We start from the raw sequence: 21343 nt of genomic DNA on the forward strand, positions 1-21343 counted from the left end.
GTCCATGGAATTCTCCAGGCAGGATCCCTTCTCCAAGGGATCCTCCCAACCCGGGGATCAAACCTGGTTCTCCTGCATTGCAGGTGGATTCTTTACCTTCTGAGCCACCACCCAGGGCCAGGTCACCAGCAAAAATGCTCTGGCTGGGGGTCTGGGCAGCCCTGAGCCAAGGACTGTAGCTGCGGGATCCAGCCCTGAGGGTTTACTGAGAGCCTGGAGATGAAGTCAGGGAAAGCACTGTGGGACAGTTTGCCAATCTAACCTCCTGCCTGCTTTCAGAGTATGAGATCGAGAGGTCATTCTTTCTTCGAATGAAGTGTGTCTTGGCGAAAAGAAACGCTGGCTTGACATGCAGTGGATACAAGGTACCCAGCCCTGGGGCTCACAGGTGGAGAGGGGTTGGTGGCGGGTCTTCGCTCTGCTCTGTGTTTGCTTCACATTCAGGAATATCTGCAGACGGGAAGGTGGGGGGACCCAAGCGTTCTTTCTATACCACCTAATGTAGAACTTTCTAGGGACACCACTCATAGCAAAAGCTGGCGTTTTACAAGGATGTCCCAGACAGGCTGGATTGCGTTGTCTGAGACCAGGAATACATGGGGCTAAGGGTGATATTTGACTTTGGCACCTGCAGGTTCTACTCTGCACACAGGGCAGTCCCTCTAGAGTAGCCACACCTAGACTTTGTCCTGCCGCAGAGAAAAGGATCCTAAGCCCATCACTCTGGAGCGAAAGGTGGACAGGAGCCTTTTTATTTTTTCAGGCTTTTCACTTTGTATTGAGGTGTAGCCAGTTAACAATATTAAGATAGTTTCAGGTGAACCAGCAAAGTGACTCAGCCATTTGTATACATGTATCCCTTCTCCCCTAGATGCCCCTCCCATCTAGGCTGCCACATGACATTGAGCAGAATTCTCTGTGTTAAAAAAAAAAAAAAAGAATTCTCTGTGTTGTACAGTAGGACCTTACTGATTGTCCATTTTAAATATGGCAGTGTGTACATGTCATCCCAAACTCCCTAACTGTCCCTTCAGAAAGGAGCCTTTTTGCAGGAGAATTTGTATAAAAGGAGGGAGGGGTGAAGTGAAAAGAGAGGGGATGGTTTTGTGCCTTTGTCCTCTCTCTCTGGAATACCCTTCTCCCCTCCTCTCCATCCCAGGGTCTGCCTTTCCCCAGCCTCTCCTCAGCCCCCTGCTTTGAGCCTCACTCCTAGCTCCTCCCTTTGACCTTCACCTCATGCTTATTTCATAATCTGCGAAGTGAGTTTCATATCCGCTATCCCAGAACCCCAGCCTCAGAGATGGGAGCCTCCAGCACTGCCCTACACACAGTAGCTATTCTTCTGGCGACTTGGGTCCTGAGTTGTTTCTGACTCTTATTACCCATCCGATTGGCTCATCTTAAGTAAAACCCATCACCCACCTTGTCCTCAATTTCCTCATCAGTAAAATGGGAGAATAGGTTTCATGGGTAAGGTTTGTTCCAGCTCCAAAGATTGAGTGCATTTGGGAATACTGGAGGCAAGTTTTTGAAAAGAGAATATTTTAGCTGCTCATCAGTACTGTTAGGATGATCTTGAGCCTTTCAAGATTTTACTGACTGTAACTTATGTAAATGCTTCCAATATTGAGGTTTAAAGCTGTGCACATGTTTCTGTTTGACATCTGCAACTCTATAAACACTTTCTTGTATACGGTTCTTGGCTAGAACAGTTGTTAATAGAAAGGTTTCTATATAGCCACTCTGAATTTTTGCTTATTGTTGTTGTGCAGTCGCTCAGTCATGTCTGACTCTCTGTGACCCCATGGACTACAGCGCGCCAGGCTTCCCTGTCCTTCATTTTCTCCCAGAGTTTGCTTAAACTCACGTCCATTGAGTTGGTGATGCCATCCGACCGTCTTCCTCTGTCGCACCCTTCTCCTCCTGCCCTCTATCTTTAACCTACATGACTACTGGAAAAACTATAGCTTTGACTATATGGACCTTTGTCAGCAAAGTGGTGTCTCTGGTTTTTAATATGCTGTCTAGGTTTATCATAGCTTTTCTTCCAAGAAACAACCATCTTTTTTTGCTTACTACCAGTAGATAAAATCTTAAATTATAAATAAAGTAAATAGGGACTTCCTTGATGGTCCAGTAGTTAAGAATCCATCTTCCAGTACAGGGGATGCAGGTTTGATTCCTGGTCAGGAAACTAAGATCTCACATGCTGTGGGGCAACTAAACCAACATGCCACAACTAAGACCCAACACAGCCAAATAAATAAATATTTCCAAAAAATAAATGAGGTAAAATTTAAAATGAGGACTTTTTACCCTGAAAGAATTCTTCATTTACTTGAGTGATATAGTTTGTCAAATGTTAACTGTCAAGTTAACAGTTGCCAAGTTCATCCTCATCAGGGGGTGACAAGCATAAGAATCATTACTGAAGTAAACATTATGGAACAAAAGGTTCAGTTGTCACTAAGTCATGTCCAGCTCTTTGCAACCCCATGGACTACAGCACACCAGGCTTCCCTCTCCATCACCAGCTCCCAGAGCTTGCTCAGACTCATGTCCATCAAGTCAGTGATGCCATCCAACCATCTCATCGTCTGTCATCCCCTTCTCCTCCCACCTTCAATCTTTCCCAGAATCAGGACCTTTTCCAATGAGTCAGTTCTCATCAGGTGGTCAAAGTATTGGAGCTTCAGCTTCAGCATCAATCCTTCCAATAATATTCAGGACTGGTTTCCTTTAGGATGGACTAGTTGGATCTCCTTGCAGTCCAAGAGACTCCCAAGAGTCTTCTCCAATACCACAGTTCAAAAGCATCAATTCTTCGGCACTCAACTTTCTTTATAGTCCAACTCTCACATCCATACATAGCTACTGGAGAAACCATAGCTTCCCAAAATGTCTTTGTGTGCCATCTAATTGCACCTTGGCCCTGAGTTGAAATGAAAGTGCTAGACACTCAGTCGTGTCTGACTCTGCAACTCCATGGACTGTAATTTGCCAGGCTCCTCTGTTCATGAACTTCTCCAGATGAGAATACTGGAGTGAGTTGCCATTTCCTTCTACAGGAGATCTTCCTGACCCAGGGATCAAACCCGGGTCTTCTGCGTTGCAGGTGGATTCTTTACCATCTGAGCCATGAGGGAAACCTGTTAATTTGCCTAAATCCATTTTGCAGTGCGTTAGAGTCCCCTCTTGTGGGTTACCTAAGCATAGTCAATTGCATAAGACAGCCCTTATATTTAATTATTATCTCTTAGGAGATATTACCTCCTAAGAAAGAAGCAGAGTTCATTTCTTCCACGCAGTGAATCGGGCATCTGTCAGCATGTTGGCCGCAGGGCTCAGTAGAGGGTGGGCTTGGGGATATTCCAGCTCGTTCCCAAAAGCAAGCAGGCCCAGAGTCAGGAAGAGTAGGTATGAGGCTGACCCTGCCTCTCTTTCCCAGGTCATCCATTGCAGCGGCTACTTGAAGATCAGGCAGTATATGCTGGACATGTCCCTGTACGACTCGTGCTACCAGATCGTGGGGCTGGTGGCTGTGGGCCAGTCGCTGCCGCCCAGCGCCATCACTGAGATCAAGCTGCACAGCAACATGTTCATGTTCAGGGCCAGCCTCGACCTGAAGCTGATATTCTTGGATTCCAGGTGAGTCTGGCACCTGCTGTAGCAGAGTTCCGGAAGATTCTGATGGTGGAAACCATACCCTGGAAGCTACACTATTAAACCAAAATGTAACAAGCAGTAAGCCGTACTAAGAATGCGAATTAGAAAGAGATTTAGTGGAATGAAGTCAAGAATTGAAAGAATTAGTATCCACCTTAATATTCAGGAGTGACTGGCTTCTCCAGCTTATAGGTACTTGTTTTATTTGTTTATATGTTCATTATCTCACTGGAGTTTGAACTGGAAGTACATATTGTAGGCAACAGCCTTTTTTGCAGGCCCGTGATGTCAGGATTCTGCCTCATATCTCCGTCAAGTTGGTAGGATGTTAAAACAAACAGAAAGTTTCCATTCTGAGTGGTGTGTGTTGCGGGAGGCCTTCCAGCTCCAGCTGGCGGGAAGCCAGACTCTGACGGTCACCACAGGACGGGGCAGCAGGCAGAGAGGTGGCCTTCACCGGGGGAGAGCTGTGGGCTCAGCCCCACAGGCAGCTTTCGGGCCTGGGCTGGGAGGCCGCCTTCAGTGGATGGGGAGGGCCGCTGCAGCCCCCAGACTGTTTGCCACTGGGCAGAGCCCTGCAATTTGAGAATCTCTTCTCAGAGAGAGGAGGGAAGGCAGACGGGGGAGAGGCACTGACCTGTTGTTTTGCTTGGCCTGGGGGAGCCCCCTGGCAGGGGGAGGCCTGAGGGAGCCACTCCCTGGACTTGCGTTTTCTTCATTCACTCGGCTGCCCACATGGCTGTTAGGAAAGATGAAACTAGACGGTAGATGGAAGGTGTTTGTAAAAGGAAAAAACGTGATACACCTGCAAGGTAAGTCATCTTGCTTCCTGGCCTTTTAGATACCTCAGCTGTACAGACAGGAACAAGTGGTCAGAGACCCCTCTCCTGACTTTTGGTGTGTGTAGCTGAGCTTTCTTGGAGAAAAATTAATATATATCACTAGTGTGTGTCTGTGTATGTATATATATATGTACATATGGTAATAGAGGTGAAGAACCCCCCTGCCAATGCAGGAGACATAAGAGATGTGGGTTCGATCCCTGGGTCAAGAAGATCCCCTGGAGGAGGGCATGGCAACCCACTCCAGTATTCTTATCTGGAGAATCCCATGGACAGATGAGCCTGGCAGGTGACAGTCCATAGGGTTGCAGAGTCAGACCCAACTGAAGTGACTTAGCAAACAGGCATGCACATATATGTATGTGTATATAAATAAACATGTATAGCAGATTTTTCTGTATGTCTTGAAGCTAGGATTTATTGATTTCTTTCCCACTTCTTTTTTTAAAAGATTTGTTAAAATTTACAGTAGTTGTAGTGCACAGGCTTAGTAGCCCTGAGACATGTGGGATCTTCCCAAACCAGGGATCGAACCCATGTCCCCTGCATTGGCAGGCAGATTCTTAAGCATTGGACCACCAGGGAAGTCTTTTTTCCACTTTTAAAACACTGCAGTAAAATATACATAACATAAACTTGATCATTTTACCCATTCATGGAATAAAAGTAAACTTACTTGGTTAAAGATGGGAGATGAAAACATGAATTAGTTTAGTTCATTGTAAATGCATCTCAGAACCATTCGGAGGTAGAGACATGGCAAGGCATGGCCTTGCAAAGTCGTCATCATGCTCCCAGAAACTCTAAGCCAAAGAGGAAACATAACTCCTTGGGGGAAGGATGCCGGCCCCGACGCTGCCCAGGGATGGTTTCCTGCAGTAAAGGTGGGAGCACCTGCAGGGGAGGAGCCAGGCGTGGGGTAGACAGCACGAGCCACAGGGACAGAGCAGCTCTCTCCAGACTCAGGAACCACTTCTAAAAGGGACTTCCTTCTCTGATGGTCCGGTGATTAAGATTCCATGCTCCCAATGCAGGGGGCATGGATTCGATTCCTGGTTAGAGAACTAATATCCCCGCATGCTGCAAAACATAGCCAAAGAGACCAAAAAAAAAGTAGACTGCAAGAAAATCCACTGGCCGTGTTTATTATTGTAGAAATTTGGGAGAATACGACAGGTTTCTCCTTTGTTTTGTCTCCCACTTTTTCTTCAGCCTCTGAAGCTCAGTGAAGTCTCTAGAAGAGGAAAGAGGGGTGTTTCCCCAGAGGAGAGAGTTCGGGTCTTCTTGAGCTGTTCTATCCACACAGCTCTGACACAGAAGAGACAAAGGGAAGGCTTTATGGAAGAGGGTGTACGACCTTAGCTCAGAGGCCAGCTTCCTCCTATAGGGATCTCAGATGCGAGTTTTCCTCTGCTTCGGGTTGTGAGGGCCAGGCCCCTGAGTGGGTTGAAAGCAAGGTGGTCATGCTGAGGAAGACTTCCTGTCTCTGCAGGAGCCCAGGAAGCTCTTCTTGCCAAGTACAAGGAAGCTTCTAGCAAAGCCTTGAGGTGCTTCTGAACCCCAGCCACCCAAGAGATCCTTAAGATGGTCTGAAATTTGCTGGGAAATTCTTCACACTCTGGCCTTCAGGCGGTTGTAGCAGTTGAAAGGCCACTGGGCCGGGGGACAGAGGAGCTGGCCCAGTGCTGGGTGGGCAGCAGAATGGCCTGGTGGGGTGACGTCAGTTCCTACATCCAAACCCCAGAAGCCACAGAGAGGGGTTGGCCTGAAGCCCAGCAGCTCCAAAGTCACAAGGGCCAGGGTGGTGGGCCTGGTGGAGGGGGCCCAGCCGGCCCCTACCCACCCACCCAGCATAATCCCAGACAAAACTGAACTCGACATAACCTGAAATTCGGTTCATAGGGGTTTTGTGGTATTTCACTTTGAAACTGTAGCTGGTGCTTTTGCTAAGGATGGGTGAACCCGACGATGTTTGGGTTTGGCAAATCCCTCTGACAGGTCTTCAGACACTAGAGGGTTGGAAAAAACCAAGAAGGCATACTGCCAAAGCCTTCCCTTCCCTTTAATTTTTAAAGCCAGTGTGTACTTTGATGAGAAACTTAATACATGTGTTTCTGATTCATTTACACATTCGGGGCCCTTGTACTGAAACTTTACGTCTAATGGGTCTGGGAAGCCTCTTTCATCCCCACACGGTAGAGATGCTTGGTTTTCTTCTTGGGTGGGGGAGAGCCAGACGTCTCAATTTTCCTGCCACACAGAGGCAGACTCCGGTGGGGCCTGAGGTTCTAGGTGGCCCTCGGACAGGTCCCTTGGGCCCTGAGAGGCTCTGGCCCATGCAAATTCCCTTTCTACCCACCTCGAGCCCCATCTCCTTCCTGCCCTGGAGGAACACCATGGAAATGTGTATACCAAATAGTGAATGATTCCAGGGAAATATGAGGCTCACAGAGATTTACGACCCGAAGCCCATGCAGAGCTCAACAGAAAAGGAGCGGGTTAGGGAATGAAAGTGAGGTCAAATTTCCCCGTTTAATTTACAGCTAGCGTTTCAGATCCGGGCCAGCAGGGCCCCCAGTCCGTGCCACCCTCAGTCCCCACTTACTTCTCACCGTGGCCTCACCGCCCTTGGAATCTCCTCTCATCCCCTTCTTTCATCTGTTCTTGAATATATGTTACCAAGATGTTGGGGCCACCTCCTCTAGGGACGTGGTTCCCAACACAGTTGCCCAAGGCCTGGGAGTCAGTATCACGGCCACATGCAGTTCTTACCTGTGGATGGAGTGATCCGTGTGCTAGTGATGTTGCCATCGTGGGTGCTGGGAACTACTCTTCTTCAAAGAGCCAAAGTCAGAATCAGTATGCCAGAGGCTTGATGAAAATAAGAACGAGGCAGGAGTGTATAAGCACCAGGAGAGTGTTTCCATGTCCACAGTGAGCTTAAGGCTTGCTTTCAGTCACAACAGTTTGGGATATTGTTTTACTATTTCTGGGGGCTCTAAGACAGTCCTCCATTGATAAAGAGGCTTCAGTGTCTCCATTATTCCCTATATTTCATCCATAGGAATCACCCCATCATAGCATCATCCCCCTGAGACCAGCTGTGCCAGTTAACAGGGTGCAGTGTGGACGGGAGGGTTACAGGTTTGCACATGCAATATGTGAGATGTGAAATCAACCCAAGTGTCCATCATTAGGTGAAAGGATAAACAAAATGTAGTGTCTACATAAAATAGAATGTTATGCAACCATAAAAAGGAATGACATTCTGATAGATGCTACGGCAGGAATGAACCGTGAAAGCATGTTAAGTGAAAGAGAAGCCAGAAGCAAAAGGTCAAATATTATATCCCTCCTCTTGGATGAAATTTCTAGAGTAGACAAATTCACAGAGATAGAAAGTAGAAGAGAAATTGCCAGGGACGTGGGGAGGGGAAGTGGGGAATCGTTGTTTAATGGATACAGTTTCTGTTCTGGGTGATGAAAAGTGCTGGAAGTGGAAGTAGTGCTGGTCATCGTGAATTGTACCCTTTAATATGGTTAAAACGGTAAATTTTATGTTGTGCATATTTTAACTACAAGGATTTTTAAAAGATTCACAGTAATTTTTAAAAGGTTTTCTTTCCCAAAAGCTCCAGCGAGTGGACTCTTAGTCACCTTGGCAGCTTCTCCTGATATTAGTAACAAGTTCACTCTTCAAAAAAAATATATATATATTTATTTATTAATGTATTTATCCATTTGGCTGCACTGGGTCTTAGTTGTGGCATGTGGGATCTAGTTCCCTGACCACAGATGGAACCCAGGTCCCCTGCATTGGGAGTGCAGAGTCTTTAGCCACTGGACTATGAGGGAAGTCCCAACAAGTTCACTGTTAAACATCCTCTGATAAGCTTCACCTTGAAAAGGGATAGTCTTCAGTTCAGTTCAGTTCAGTCACTCAGTCGTGTCCGACTCTTTGCGACCCCATGAACTGCAGCACGCCAGGGCTCCCTATCCATCACCAACTCCCGGAGTTCACTCAAACTCATGTCCATTGAGTCGGTAATGCCATCCAGCCATCTCATCCTCTGTCATCCCCTTCTCCTTCTGCCCTCAATCCCTCCCAGCATCAGAGTCTTTCCAATGAGTCAACTCTTCGCATGAAGTGGCCAAAGTATTGGAGTTTCAGCTTTAGCATCATTCCTTCCAAAGAAATCCCAGGGCTGATCTCCTTCAGAATGGACTGGTTGGATCTCCTTGCAGTCCAAGGGACTCTCAAGAGTCTTCTCCAACACCACAGTTCAAAAGCATCAATTCTTTGGCACTCAGCTTTCTTCATAGTCCAACTCTCACATCCATACATGACCACAGGAAAAACCATAGCCTTGACTAGACGGACCTTTGTTGGTAGAGTAATGTCGCTGCTTTTTAATATGCTGTCTAGGTTGGTTATAACTTTCCTTCCAAGGAGTAAGCGTCTTTTAATTTCATGGCTGCAGTCACCATCTGAAGTGATGGTGCCCCCCAAAATAAGGTCTCCCACTGTTTCCACTGTTTCCCCATCTATGCCATGAAGTGATGGGACCGGATGCCATGATCTTAGTTTTCTGAATGTTGAGCTTTAAGCCAACTTTGTCACTCTCCTCTTTCACTTTCATCAAGAGGAGTTTTAGTTCCTCTTCACTTTCTGTCATAAGAGTGGTGTCATCTGCATATCTGAGGTTATTGATATTTCTCCCGGCAATCTTGATCCCAGCTTGTGCTTCTTCCAGCCCAGCGTTTCTCATGATGTACTCTGCATAGAAGCTAAATAAGCAGGGTGACAATATGCAGCCTTGACGTACTCCTTTTCCTATTTGGAACCAGTCTGTTGGTTCTAACTGTTGCTTCCTGACCCGCATATAGGTTTCTCTTTTTTTTTTTTTTAAATTAATTTTTTTTATTTGATTTTAAAATCTTTAATTCTTACATGTGTTCCCAAACATGAAACCCCCTCCCACCTCCCTCCCCATAACATCTCTGTGGGTCATCCCCATGCACCAGCCCCAAGCATGCTGTATCCTGCGTCAGACATAGACTGGCGATTCAATTCTTACATGATAGTATACATGATAGAATGCCATTCTCCCAAATCATCCCACCCTCTCCCTCTCCCTCTGAGTCCAAAACCGTTATACACCGCTGTGTCTTTTTTCCTGTCTTGCATACAGTGACCCACATATAGGTTTCTCAAGAGGCAGGTTAGGTGGTCTGGTATTCCCATCTGTTTCAGAATTTTCCACAGTTTATTGTGATCCACACAAGGCTTTGGCATAGTCAATAAAGCAGAAATAGATGTTTTTCTGGAACTCTCTTGCTTTTTCCATGACCCAGCGGATGTTGGCAGTTTGATCTCTGGCTCCTCTGCCTTTTCTAAAACCAGCTTGAACATCTGGAAGTTCAAGGTTCACGAATTGCTGAAGCCTGGCTTGGAGAATTTTGAGCATTACTTTCCTAGCGTGTGAGATGAGTGCAATTCTGGGGTAGTTTGAGCATTCTTTGGCATTGCCTTTCTTTGGGGTTGGAATGAAAACTGACCTTTTCCAGTCCTGTGGCCACTGCTGAGTTTTGTTACAGTTTTAAGTCATTCCAAATCTTTTTTTTTTTTTAGCACCTCCTGCAGTTGCTTGCTTAAGACTATTATTGAAACTCTTAAATATCCCACAGATTTCAGAAAATAACTCCTGTTATAGTTTTATTTATTTTTATTTTCGTCTGCTCTGGGTCTTTGCTGCTGCATGGGCTTTTCTCTCGTTGTGGCGAGTGGGAGCTGGTCTTCATTGCAGTGCGCGGGCTTCGCACTGAGGGGGCTTCTCTTGGTGTGGAGCTTGGGCTCCAGGCATGCAGGCTTCAGTCTTTGTGGCTCTCAGACTCTAGTGCGCAGGCTCAACAGTTGGGGCGCACAGGCTTAGTTGCTCCGAGACATGTGGGATCTTCCCACATGGGACCAGGGATTGAACCCATGTCTCCTACCTTGGCAGGTAGATTCCTATCCACTGAGCCACCAGCGAAAACCCAAAACCTTCTTCTAACTAATAGTTACAGAAGGACATTCCTGCTCATGAAGGGTGTGGCGCCTGCAGCAGGCTGGGGTTCATAGACTTCCTTCTTGTAAAAAACTACTCCACCAAGCTTTTCTCATCTGATTGGTTGGCAAAACCGACGTTAGTGTAAATGAAAGGCAATCTCAGGGCTGTATAACTCACCGGGAGCTGCCGTCCTCCCGTAGGGTGACGGAGCTGACCGGGTACGAGCCGCAGGACCTGATTGAGAAGACCCTGTACCATCACGTGCACGGCTGTGACGTCTTCCACCTCCGCTACGCGCACCACCTCCGTGAGTACCACGTCACCCTGCCCGGGAGCCCTGGCAGCGGGGAGGGGCGCCACAGAGTGGGGACGGCACCCGGGCAGCCAGGAGGGGGCGCCACAGAGTCCGGACGGTGCCCTGGTTTGCCGCAGTGACTCCCCATACGGTACGCACGGATCTGAGGCCTCAGATCTGTCTCTGGGCAGCCCTGGATTTCAGCACAGCCCCTTGGCAGTTCTCAAACATCTAAGGAAACCCTGGAAGGTGTGGGATGGTTGCTGGAGTCTAGATTATGGATGTGGAACCTCAATTGTTCTGGATGGCCATCTGGATGCCAGTTATGGGTAACAACCAAAGCAGAAGAACTGATCACTTACAGGGAACTTACTACCATCCAGCTCTAGTTTAAGGGATTAAATACGTTACCAAGCCAGTGAGGGAGGTTCTTATGCGCGTGATCCTCCTTTTACTGCTGAGAACACCGAGGTTCAGAGAGGTTAAGCTCCTTGCCCATGGTCACACAGCAAGGAGGGGGCAGAGCTGGGTGCTGAATCCAGCGAATTTGGTCACCAATGGCTGGGAAGCTCAGGGAGACCGCAGGTTTCTAGGATGGGAGAAGTCCACATGGAAACAGAAGGTAAACAGTACTCCATCTGCAAATGGAAGCAGTTTGGGGACCATACAATGGAAGGGTGGGGGCGCTAGTCACTGAAATGTCTAGACAAGTATCGCTTTCTTTTCTAGAATCCAAATTGATGCAGCAGATAACTGGGATGGAGCAGAATGCCTCATCCTCCCAGCGTCTAGCCCTGCCACGCTGATGGCCGGTTCAGGGGTGCTTGTTCGTGGGGTGCAGAGGGTTGGGAAAGCCAGAGCTGCTGTGACACGGCCCCGATGGCACGTCCTGCTTCTTGCTGTGTGAGGAGGACTGAGAGGCGTCAGAGGACAAGTTGCTGGGGTTGGTTGGAGGCAGACGGTGGGTCTAGGGGCTGCCTGGCCATTTGGTGACAACTGGGACCTGGTCAGCCTGGCAGTTACTAGGGTGTTGCTGTTCTTTTGTTCTGAGTCACTCAGGGCAGAGACCCAGACATTGGCTGGGCAGACCCGTCGCTTCTTCCTGTTCCTTGTAAGTCACGTGGAAAGAACTCTCCCTGCTCAGAGACACGGAACTGTGAGCAGCCTTTTCTTTCTTTTAGTACAAATGGCCAATCATGCTCTCATATAAACACCGCTGACCTTCTTAAAGCCCGGCTTGGTAGGAAGCGGCTGCCTAATGTTGGGATGGGTTTTTAGGTCGGAGTCACTGGTTCAGGAGCCAGATGGCTTCCTTGTGCAAACAGGGTGGGAAATGTCCATTACAGAATGAGACCTTTGAGGGCCTGACCGGGCAGGCGGTAGAGGGGAGCAGTGGGGGAGCGCGTGCTCTGGAGTAAGGAGAGCGGGCTAGGACGTGGACAACAGTGTGCACTATGGAACAATCTAGAAGGGAGGACAGGCTGGGGGCAGGAGACCAAATGGGAGCGTTCACACCTCCACACCCCCCCCACCACCACCACTGTCGGGATATCCGAGGGGAAGCCCCAGCCCTGGGGTTCCCAGCCCCATCCCTCCGAGACAGGAGGGCTTGGGAGCCTCTCTCTGCAGCGCAGGAGTTAACAGTAATTCCTTGAATTACACGGAGGGAGAGTTGTTCTCCAAAGAGTGGAAGCAGCTTGGGAAATCTGACCTGGAAATGCAGAGAAAGGAAGCTAATGGAATTAGAAGTCTTTGTTTTAAATACCATGTTTTAATATCTCTTACACTGCCTAGCTAACAGAGGCGAGCAGGGGATTTTTCAGGCAGAATAAATTCAACTCGGGCTTTGGAAACTGGCCATGGTGGTGGCCAGTGGTAGGTTCCCAGGTTCCCTGGCGTGGACCGAATGCTTTTCACCTATCGAACCTGAGGGCCACTGGGCCAGGTGGGCCAGGAGGTGGAGAGGCCTGTGGGTGGGACTGGCCCCCCGGGCCTGTTGGGCACTGTGGTCTTCAGTGGTTCTGACCACTCAATGGGTCTCCAGCGTGTCCACCAGGATCCCCTGGTCTTCCCCAGGTCATGTGACTTCCCAGAAGCGGAAGAGGGTATGTTTGTGAGGTCTCCTGCGATTCACATGATGACTTCACCTTCCTTCATTTCGAATGGGGATTTCCAGACCTTGCAGTTATCAAAGGGACCCTGAGAGGAAAGGTGTACCCCGGCTTCTCAGAGACATGCAGAAAATGTGGAGGGTTTACATACCAGAGGGAAAATAGCTTTCTTTGCCAAATGAGCTGTAGAATTGGTCAATCAAAGAAGACGGAGAACAGCGGTATTGACAAGCCTCTGCAGAGGCAGGAGGCCCCGGGTGGACAGGTGTAGCCTCAGATCCAACCCGGCTCCCTTCCACCAGCTTCCCCATGCCCCATATCAGTGTGTCAGCAAAGTGGCAGCCCAGGCCCCTACCCACACACTGGGCAGAGGTGGGTCTCAGCCTTGGCTCCAGCCTTGGGACCCGCCCCCCTCCAGATGCCCCCTTGGAGCATCCGAGACACCACCCTGAAAGTCTCTGACCCTCAGAGCTGGAGCTTTGGATGAGGAAAGCAACGATGGTCCTCAACCAGGGCAGGTGTTTGGAGGCAGGTTTTCACAGCGTGGAGCTTGGGTGATGCTGAACATGTGGTCCCCAAGGCCTCGCTCTCTTTCCCGGGCTTCCTGTTCTCACCTCTTTACCCCCAGGGAGGCTTGGCATCACCTTACCTTCCTTAAACTCCAGAAGCTGAGTCAGCTCCAAGGGCAGCAGGTTATCTGGATGGTCACCGAAGCAGGGTAGTGAGTGGGAAGGACCCAAAGCAGGATAGTGAGTGGGAAGGACCTCCGGAAGGGAGAGAGCCCCTAAGAGAGGGAGCGTGTTGGCCGACACTGCTGACGGCCTTCCATGCCCCGGGAACCCTGGGAGCCGGGTAGGACCCCTGGTGGGTGCTGAGGGGAGAGGGGATGCAGGTACTTACACCCCAGCAGGCATCGGCCAAGGCACCCTTGGGATGTCGAGTCTGCCTGCTTCTCTGTTCTCTGTCAGCACTCGCTCAGCCTGAGAAGGGCCTGGCGGGGGGGGGGTCTGGGGGGGAGGGGGGATCTGGAGTGTAGGGGGGACAAGGTCGAGGGTCACGGGCCGGGTTCTCTCCTCTCTCCTTTGCATGTGGACGCCCGGCCGTCTTCTCCCTGTGTCCTCCTCCTGTGTCTGGGTCGCTTTCTCCTCTCTCTGGTCACACGGGGTCAGGCTCACCCATGTGACTTCGTGTTACCAATCACCTCTTTAAAGTCCCTGTCTGCAGGCGTAGTCATGTGTGATGCTGGGGTTGGGACGTCAGCATGTGAACTTGTCAGTCGGGGACACAGTTCAGCCCGTGAAAAGGGCTTCTTTTCAGTGTCTCTGTGTCCTCACCCGGGGGTGGGCACAGTCCCGTTCCCGCTGGACACCCTGGCTTGGGGAGGACAGGTGAGGAGATGGAGGAGGTGGGATGCGTCCCTTCACCAGGTGACGTTTTGGTCGTGTCTCCGGCCGCTCTGGTGGCTCAGGGGCCCAGCCGAGCCTCCCACCCTGCAGGGTCCCCACGAGTCCCCATGATGGCCTCTGGGGACGGAGCTTCGGGTCCTTCGGTCCAGCCACAGCCAGAGCTGCCCTGGGGGCTGCCTGGGACCTGGGCGGCCTCTCGGCCTTGGCTGCTTCTCCCCCACCTGCCGCAGCTGAACGCAGCCACGGTGACCCTCTCGCTGGGCCCCTCAGGCCTCCAAGGCCCCTGGGGGAGCCACTTCCGTGAGACGCACTGACCTTCTGTCTTTTGTGGTTCATGAGGTAGCTCAGCTTGGGAAGAAAATTAACAGCTGTGGACACCCAGGACCAAGGGAGGTCACTGTCTGGTTCTCCCAGGCCAAGCTGTCTCCTCCATACCGCGATCTGAAACCGAGGAGCCAGGCACAGGGCTCTGCTAGAGGCCTGATTGGACGTCATGAACGGAGGCTCTGGAGGACCGTGGTCGGCCATACGGTTTTCACACATTCTTCAAAATATTATCTTAACCGGGAGCAGGAGTCCACAGAGTCTGAAGAAAGCACAGCCCCTGAAGACAGAATCAACGCCTTCCAGAAACACAGCCTTGCGAGGAGTAGCAGGGCTGGCCAGTGTGGTCCTGGGGAGCTCGGGCTCCCAGAGGCCACGAGACAAGGGGGCAGGGATGGCCCCAGCACCTCACAGCACCTCACAGCACCTCGGCCTGTGGTCAGTGGGGTCCTGGGCATTCCCAGCTGAGCGTTCCAAGGGGGACTGTGCTGTGCCAGGGCTCCCCCCAGAACATTCTGTAAGGGGTTCCTCTAGGGCAGGGGTCCCCAACCTCTGTGATCTAATGCCTGATGACCTGAGGTGGAGCTGATGTAATAATAATAGAAATAAAGTGCATAATAAATGTAATATACTTGAATTATCACGAAATCATCCCCCCAACTCTGCCCCAGTTTGTGGAAAAACTGTCTTCCACAAAACCAGTCCCTGATGCCCAAAGGTTGGAGACCGCTGTTCCAGGGGCTTCTCTGGGAAATATCTTGGGCCCTTCCAGCTTGTTCCCCTCACTGCCTCCTGGTGGCTGAGGGGCAGTCCTGCAGCCCCATTACACGGCCTTGGGGACAGGCTCCCCAGCTGGAGCCTGCCCCCTTGCTGCCTTCATAAAGCATTTGGGGACTCTTTCTTGTATGTGGGGGGCTTGACCTGCAGGTCCTGGAGGTGGGCAGGGGGCAGCCTGGTGCACAGGTGGGGCAGGGATCAATACTGGTAAACCCGAAGGTGTGTGTCAAGGGACACTAAGCAGATTTCTTGTGGACACAGTGTTTAGGAAGAACCTAATGTTTGCGTGGCTGTTCATCCAAAGTAGTGGAGAATCTCACCTAGTTCTTTAGGGAGGCCCCTGTCCAGAGTGGGCCAAGCCCCAGTGCCAAAGAGAACACAGGCTGTGTTCCAACTATCAAAACATTTCAGTGTTCCAGAAAGGCTTCGAAGCCTGAACACGTGGAACATATTTCAAGCAACAACTGTCATAACAAAATTATAAAACCTTTGACTGTGTGGATCACAACAAACTGTGGAAAATTTTTCAAGAGATGGGAATACCAGACCACCTTACCTGCCTCCTGAGAAATCAGTATGCAGGTCAAGAAGCTACAGTTAGAACTGGACGAGGAACAACAGACTGGTTCCAAATCGGGAAAGGAGTATGTCAAGGCTGTATATTGTCACCCTGCTTATTTCACTTATATTCAGAGTACATCATGAGGAACGCTAGGCTGGATGAAGCATAAGCTGGAATCAAAATTACCAGGAGAAATATCATAACTTCAGATTGCAGATGACACCACCCTTATGGTGGTGTCATCTGCAGAAAGCGAAGAACTAAAGAGCCTCTTGATGAAGGTGAAAGAGGAGACTGAAAAAGTTGGCTTAAAGCTCAACATTCAGAAAACTAAGATCATGGCATCTGGTCCCATCACTTCATGGCAAATAGATGGGCAAACAATGGAAACAGTGACAGACTTTATTTTGGGGGGGATCCAAAATCATTGCAGATGGTGACTGAAGCCATGAAATTAAAATATGCTTGCTCTTTGGAACAAAAGCTATGGCCAACCTAGACAGCATATTAAAAAGCAGAGACATTACTTTACCAACAAAGGTCCATCTAGCCAAGGCTGTGGTTTTTCCAGTAGTCATGTATGGATGTGAGAATTGGACTGTAAAGAAAGCTGAGCACGGAAGAATTGATGCTTTTGAACTGTGGTGTTGGAGAAGACTCTTGAGAGTCCCTTGGACTGCAAGGAGATCCAACTAGTCAATACCAAAGGAAATCAGTCCTGAATATTCATTGGAAGGACTGATGCTGAAGCTGAAACTCCAATATTTTGGCCACCTGGTGCGAAGAACTGACTGATTGAAAAAGTCCCTGATGCTGGGGAAGATTCAAGGCAGGAGGAGAAGGGGATGACAGAGGATGAGATGGTTGGATGGCATCACTATGAGCAAGCTGTGGGGGGTTGGTGATGGACAGGGAAGCCTGGCATACTGCAGTCCATGGGGTTGCAATGGGTGGGACACGACTGAGCGATTGAACTGAAATAGGGCAACTGGTGTAGACCCATGGAGAACACACTCTAAAGGACACACAGGAGTCATAGACTCAAATGCTTATGGGGCCAAGCATGTAACATGAATGTATGAACGGACTCAGGGCAAGAGAGTAGTGGAGCTTATGGTCAACTGGAGAACACATGACCCATCCAGGGGTGTTCTGGTGGTAACGGCAACTCTATGCCACCAACATAGCATGTCTGTGGACACGTGTCCATGGAATGTCAGCTGGTCTTCAGATAGAAGATACACTTGAGGGCTTCCCTGGTCTCAGTGGTAAAGAATCCCGTCTGCCAGTGCAGGAGCCACAGGTTCGATCCCTGATCTGGGAAGATTCCTTAATTGCTGTGGAGCAGTGAAGCCTTCGTGCCACAGCTTGTGCGCCTGCCCTCTGGAGCTTGGAAGCTGTAGCTGCTAAAGCCCTCGAGCCCTCGAGCCCATGCAGGAGAAGCCTGCACGCCACAGCCGGAGGGTGGCCCCCACGTGCCACACCTGGAGAAGAGCCCACACTACCACAAAGGTCCGGCGCAGCCAAAAAATACATACACAAAAATGGTTTTTTAAAAAAGATACACTTTAAAGGAGTTCTCCAGTTTCCAGTGAGGACTTTTGATTGACGTTCCAGGGAGATTGGCTTCTGCTGCTGGCTTCTCTGGCCTCTGGACTGAAAGGGACAAGGGAGCCTAACTCACACCCAGATCCCTTCCATATGCTGCCCTCCAAGCAGAGTCTGGAGGTTGAAGCAGCTCTGCCTTGCTGACGAAGGTGTGGGGAGCCCATGCCTTAACTGGGAGCCATGAGCCAGGAAGCAGGAAGTGACCTAGAAAGCACAATGCTGTCTACACGCCGCCCTGCTCCCCGGGAGCAGTTTCGGGCGCTTACAGGTGTGACCCGAAGGGTCTGCGGAACCTGTCCTCTGTGCTGTGTCACTCTGCAGATGTTGCACGGTGTGGCCTTCTGGAAGTTCTTCTGTCCTGCCCCACCCCCCCAACCCCCCCGCCCCCTGGACTTTCCAGATCTTCTTACTAACCAGACTGCCTCCAGCAGCAGGTGTAGAGCAGTGGGGTGTTGGCGGGGCGTGCAGGCACACCAAGACCCGCTCCCCTAAGGACCGCATGGCTTGTCTTCAGTCTTGCCAACTGCACTCTCCCTGGGGCCCCATTGGCAGCAGAGACTGAGATGAGAGTCCGGAGGAACATGGGGACCGCACTTACATCTTCCCCACGGGGGTGGTTTAGTCTTCTGTGGCAGCCGTAAAAAGTGAAAGTGGTAGTGACTCAGTCGTGTCCAACTCTTTGTGACCCCATGGACTGGGGCCCGCCAGGCTCCTCTGTCCATGGGATTTCACAGGCAAGAATACCAGGGTGGATTGCCATTCCTTTCTCCAAGGGATCTCCCCACCCGGGGATTGAAACCGAGTCTATCGCATTGTGGCCGTAACCAAACCCCTAAACCAAGCGGCATGAAATAACAGAACGTCTTGTCTCACGGTCCTGGAGGCCAGAACCATCACTACGCCGGCAGGGCCGGGTTTCCTCTGGAGCTTCTGGGGCCAGAGCCTTCCTGCCTCCTCCACGTTTTGGTGGCTGCTGGCATCCCTGGCTTGTGGCCTCCTACTCCGTTCTCTGCCTTTGTCTCCCTCTGTGGGTCTGTGTCTTCTCCTTTCTGTCTCCTACAGGGACACGTTATTAAATTTACTGCCCTCCCTAATCCAGAATGATAACATCCTTAAGATCCTTAATTACATCTACAAAGATCTTTTTCCTAGGTATGAGTCACATTCACAGGTTCTTGCATTTAGAATGTAGAATATATCTTTTAAGGGGACGCTATTCAACCCATGACAGGTGGTGAAGTGAAAGTCCCACTCAGTCGTGTCTGACTCTTCTCGACCCTGTGGACTGTAGTCCACCAGGCTCCTCTGTACTTGGAAGTCTCCAGGCCAGAATACCAGAGTGGGTAGCTGTTCCCTTCTCCAGCAGATCTTCCCAACCCAGGAATTGAACTGGGGCCTCCTGCATTGCAGGCAGATTCTTTACCAGCTGAGGTATCAGGGAAGCTGACAGGTGTCATTGGTATCCTTTTAGCTCTTAAAATTCAAAACAGAAATGGAACTTAGGCTTGTGGCCAAAGTTTACTTTCCTTCCAGAGGCCAGCTCATTGAGCTGGCTCTGCCTCCCGGAAAAATTCTGGAAGCAGGAGGAATTCTGGAGGAACCAGGAAGGCTGTCTATCTTTCTGGATAGTGCATTTGTAGAACCAAAAGTTCTATTCCTAAGTGGCCTCGGAAAACCGTGACCATTGGCTCTCACCTGGGCATAGGTCCCCTGATGTGGAAGACACTGCAGCCCAGATGGAGGGGCAGCTGAAGGCTTCAGGGACATCTCCCCCGACCCCCACGAACCACCACAGTTAGCAGGGCCCTTGCGTCATAGCCCACACCTGGGATCCTGTCAGACAGCTGATTCAGTTGGACAGACTGGATGAGGAGCTCCAACAAACCAAGAACGTTGTAACTAAGTATCTAGGATTTCAACTTATACCAATATGCTGATTATCAGCATGAGTCACAGAGAAGAAAAAAAAATTTTTTTTAAACATACACCTGTTTGTTTGGTCTCTGTACCTAAGTTTAATCTTAGCAGAATCGGGAAGGGTCAGAGCTAATAAAACAGCTGCAAATTCTGCCATTTGAATCCTCATCTAAAACAGTTGGGATAAATATTCTAATATTCATTGTATCTAGCTTAAGGTGATTATGAGGAGATTTTTAGGAACATTGTAAGGATTAAGGGGAAGCCTAAAGTATAAGATAAGAAAAAGGAAAAGTATACTACCATAGTCCCAGGGGCTTTATAAATACTGCAAGGAATAGATTTCAAAGCCAAAGAGATTAACGAGCATTTCAGTTGAAGAAAGAATGACATCTCATGAAATCCACAGACAGGGCCTCAGTTTGACCCTGTGGCCTCTCTTTGGGGGGCCATGAGCAAATTGTTAACTGAGTTTCCCCTGTGCGTTGGCTCACACCCACCCCTGTAAGTAGCTTTGCAGAACCTTCGAAAGGCCGCTGCCCCATCCTGCCTCAGCAGGCCTGGAGAAACGAGAGTCAGAGCACCTGGCTTGGGCCCCAGCTGTGCCCTCAAGTGTGTTAGCCCCCGTTTCCTGGTGATGCCCACCTGCCGTGGATGTAGGGGGATAAATGAGGCAGTGCATGCGAAAATGAGCTGGAACTAGAAACCTTGTGTTTTGTTCTTCAAATAGCAACCCTTTGGACTTACGTGGAAGTCCAGTGGTTAAGACTCCACACTTCCACTGCAGGGGGCATAGGTTCGGTCCCTGGTCCGGGAACTAAGATTCTCTGTGCACAGCCCCAAAATAAAAACAAAAAAGTGATTCTCAGAAAGAAGCGCTGGAAAGACTCTTCTTACCTACTACCTTGGGCTACACTCTTCAGTGTGGGATCTTGTTCCTGCCCAGTGAGCCCGCTGAGGTGCAGACATTAAGCCCGGGAAGGAAAGAGTTGGTCTCTGTGCTGTTCCAGAGCTTGGCCTCAGCCTCTGGGCCGGACGGTGGTTACTCGTTTGTCCCTGGCTTCATCCCTAAGGAGTGGGGGTATTCATAGACCTTGTATTTTCACCCCACTCCCACACAGACTGTTTGCCTAGGTGAAAAATAAATTTTCCATCTGTTTTTAAAACTTAACACCCCCTGCTTATTGGAAATTTAGAGAATCAGGAAGAGAAAATGAAAACTGCCTGTAATTGTGTCAGTCTGATAAGTGCGAGCTGGTATGTATGGAGCCTTTCACGCACGTCTGCCATGGTTCTAAATCTCCACGTAGATGCTCTAACCTTCACAGCACCCAATGGGATAGAAACTGTGACTGTCCTGTTACTACCGGGGTAACTCAAGGAGTTAGTAACTTGCTCAAGATCATACAGTTAGCTGTGTGTGACTGCGTGCACATACTGTTTCATAATTAGAATTATACTGTATGCAGTTGAGTCTTGTCTTTTCTTTATTTAACATTATGTCATACATACTCCCCATCTCATGATAAATTCTTACCCATCATCATTTGGCTGCGTCATTGGGTCTCCTGTTGCGATACACGGGCTTAGTTGCCCCAGGGCCTGTAGGGTCTTAGTCCCGCGACCAGGGATCGAACCCATAATCCACTGCATTGGAAGGCAGATTGTTAACCACTGAACCACCAGGGAAGTTCCCTCAATCACCATTTTAATGGCTGCTTGGTACTCTACAATTTATTTATCCTCCTCCCTGTTATCAGAGTTACCTCTCCCTCCCTTTTCTGC

At 49.7% G+C, this 21343-nt stretch overlaps 1 protein-coding gene across 1 annotated transcript in view; it reads left to right on the forward strand.

Moving 5' to 3' along the window:
- SIM2 (SIM bHLH transcription factor 2) overlaps nucleotides 1–21343 on the forward strand; it is a 49573-nt gene that overhangs the window by 22040 nt on the left and 6190 nt on the right. The window contains exons 5-7 of the mRNA XM_068981130.1: nucleotides 280–365; nucleotides 3449–3648; nucleotides 10759–10865. Coding sequence (XP_068837231.1) covers nucleotides 280–365; nucleotides 3449–3648; nucleotides 10759–10865 — 393 coding nt within the window. The remainder of the gene's footprint in view (nucleotides 1–279; nucleotides 366–3448; nucleotides 3649–10758; nucleotides 10866–21343) is intronic.

The sequence above is a fragment of the Capricornis sumatraensis genome, chromosome 1 (assembly GCF_032405125.1).
Source record: "Capricornis sumatraensis isolate serow.1 chromosome 1, serow.2, whole genome shotgun sequence".
NCBI classification, from domain to species: Eukaryota; Metazoa; Chordata; class Mammalia; order Artiodactyla; family Bovidae; genus Capricornis; species Capricornis sumatraensis.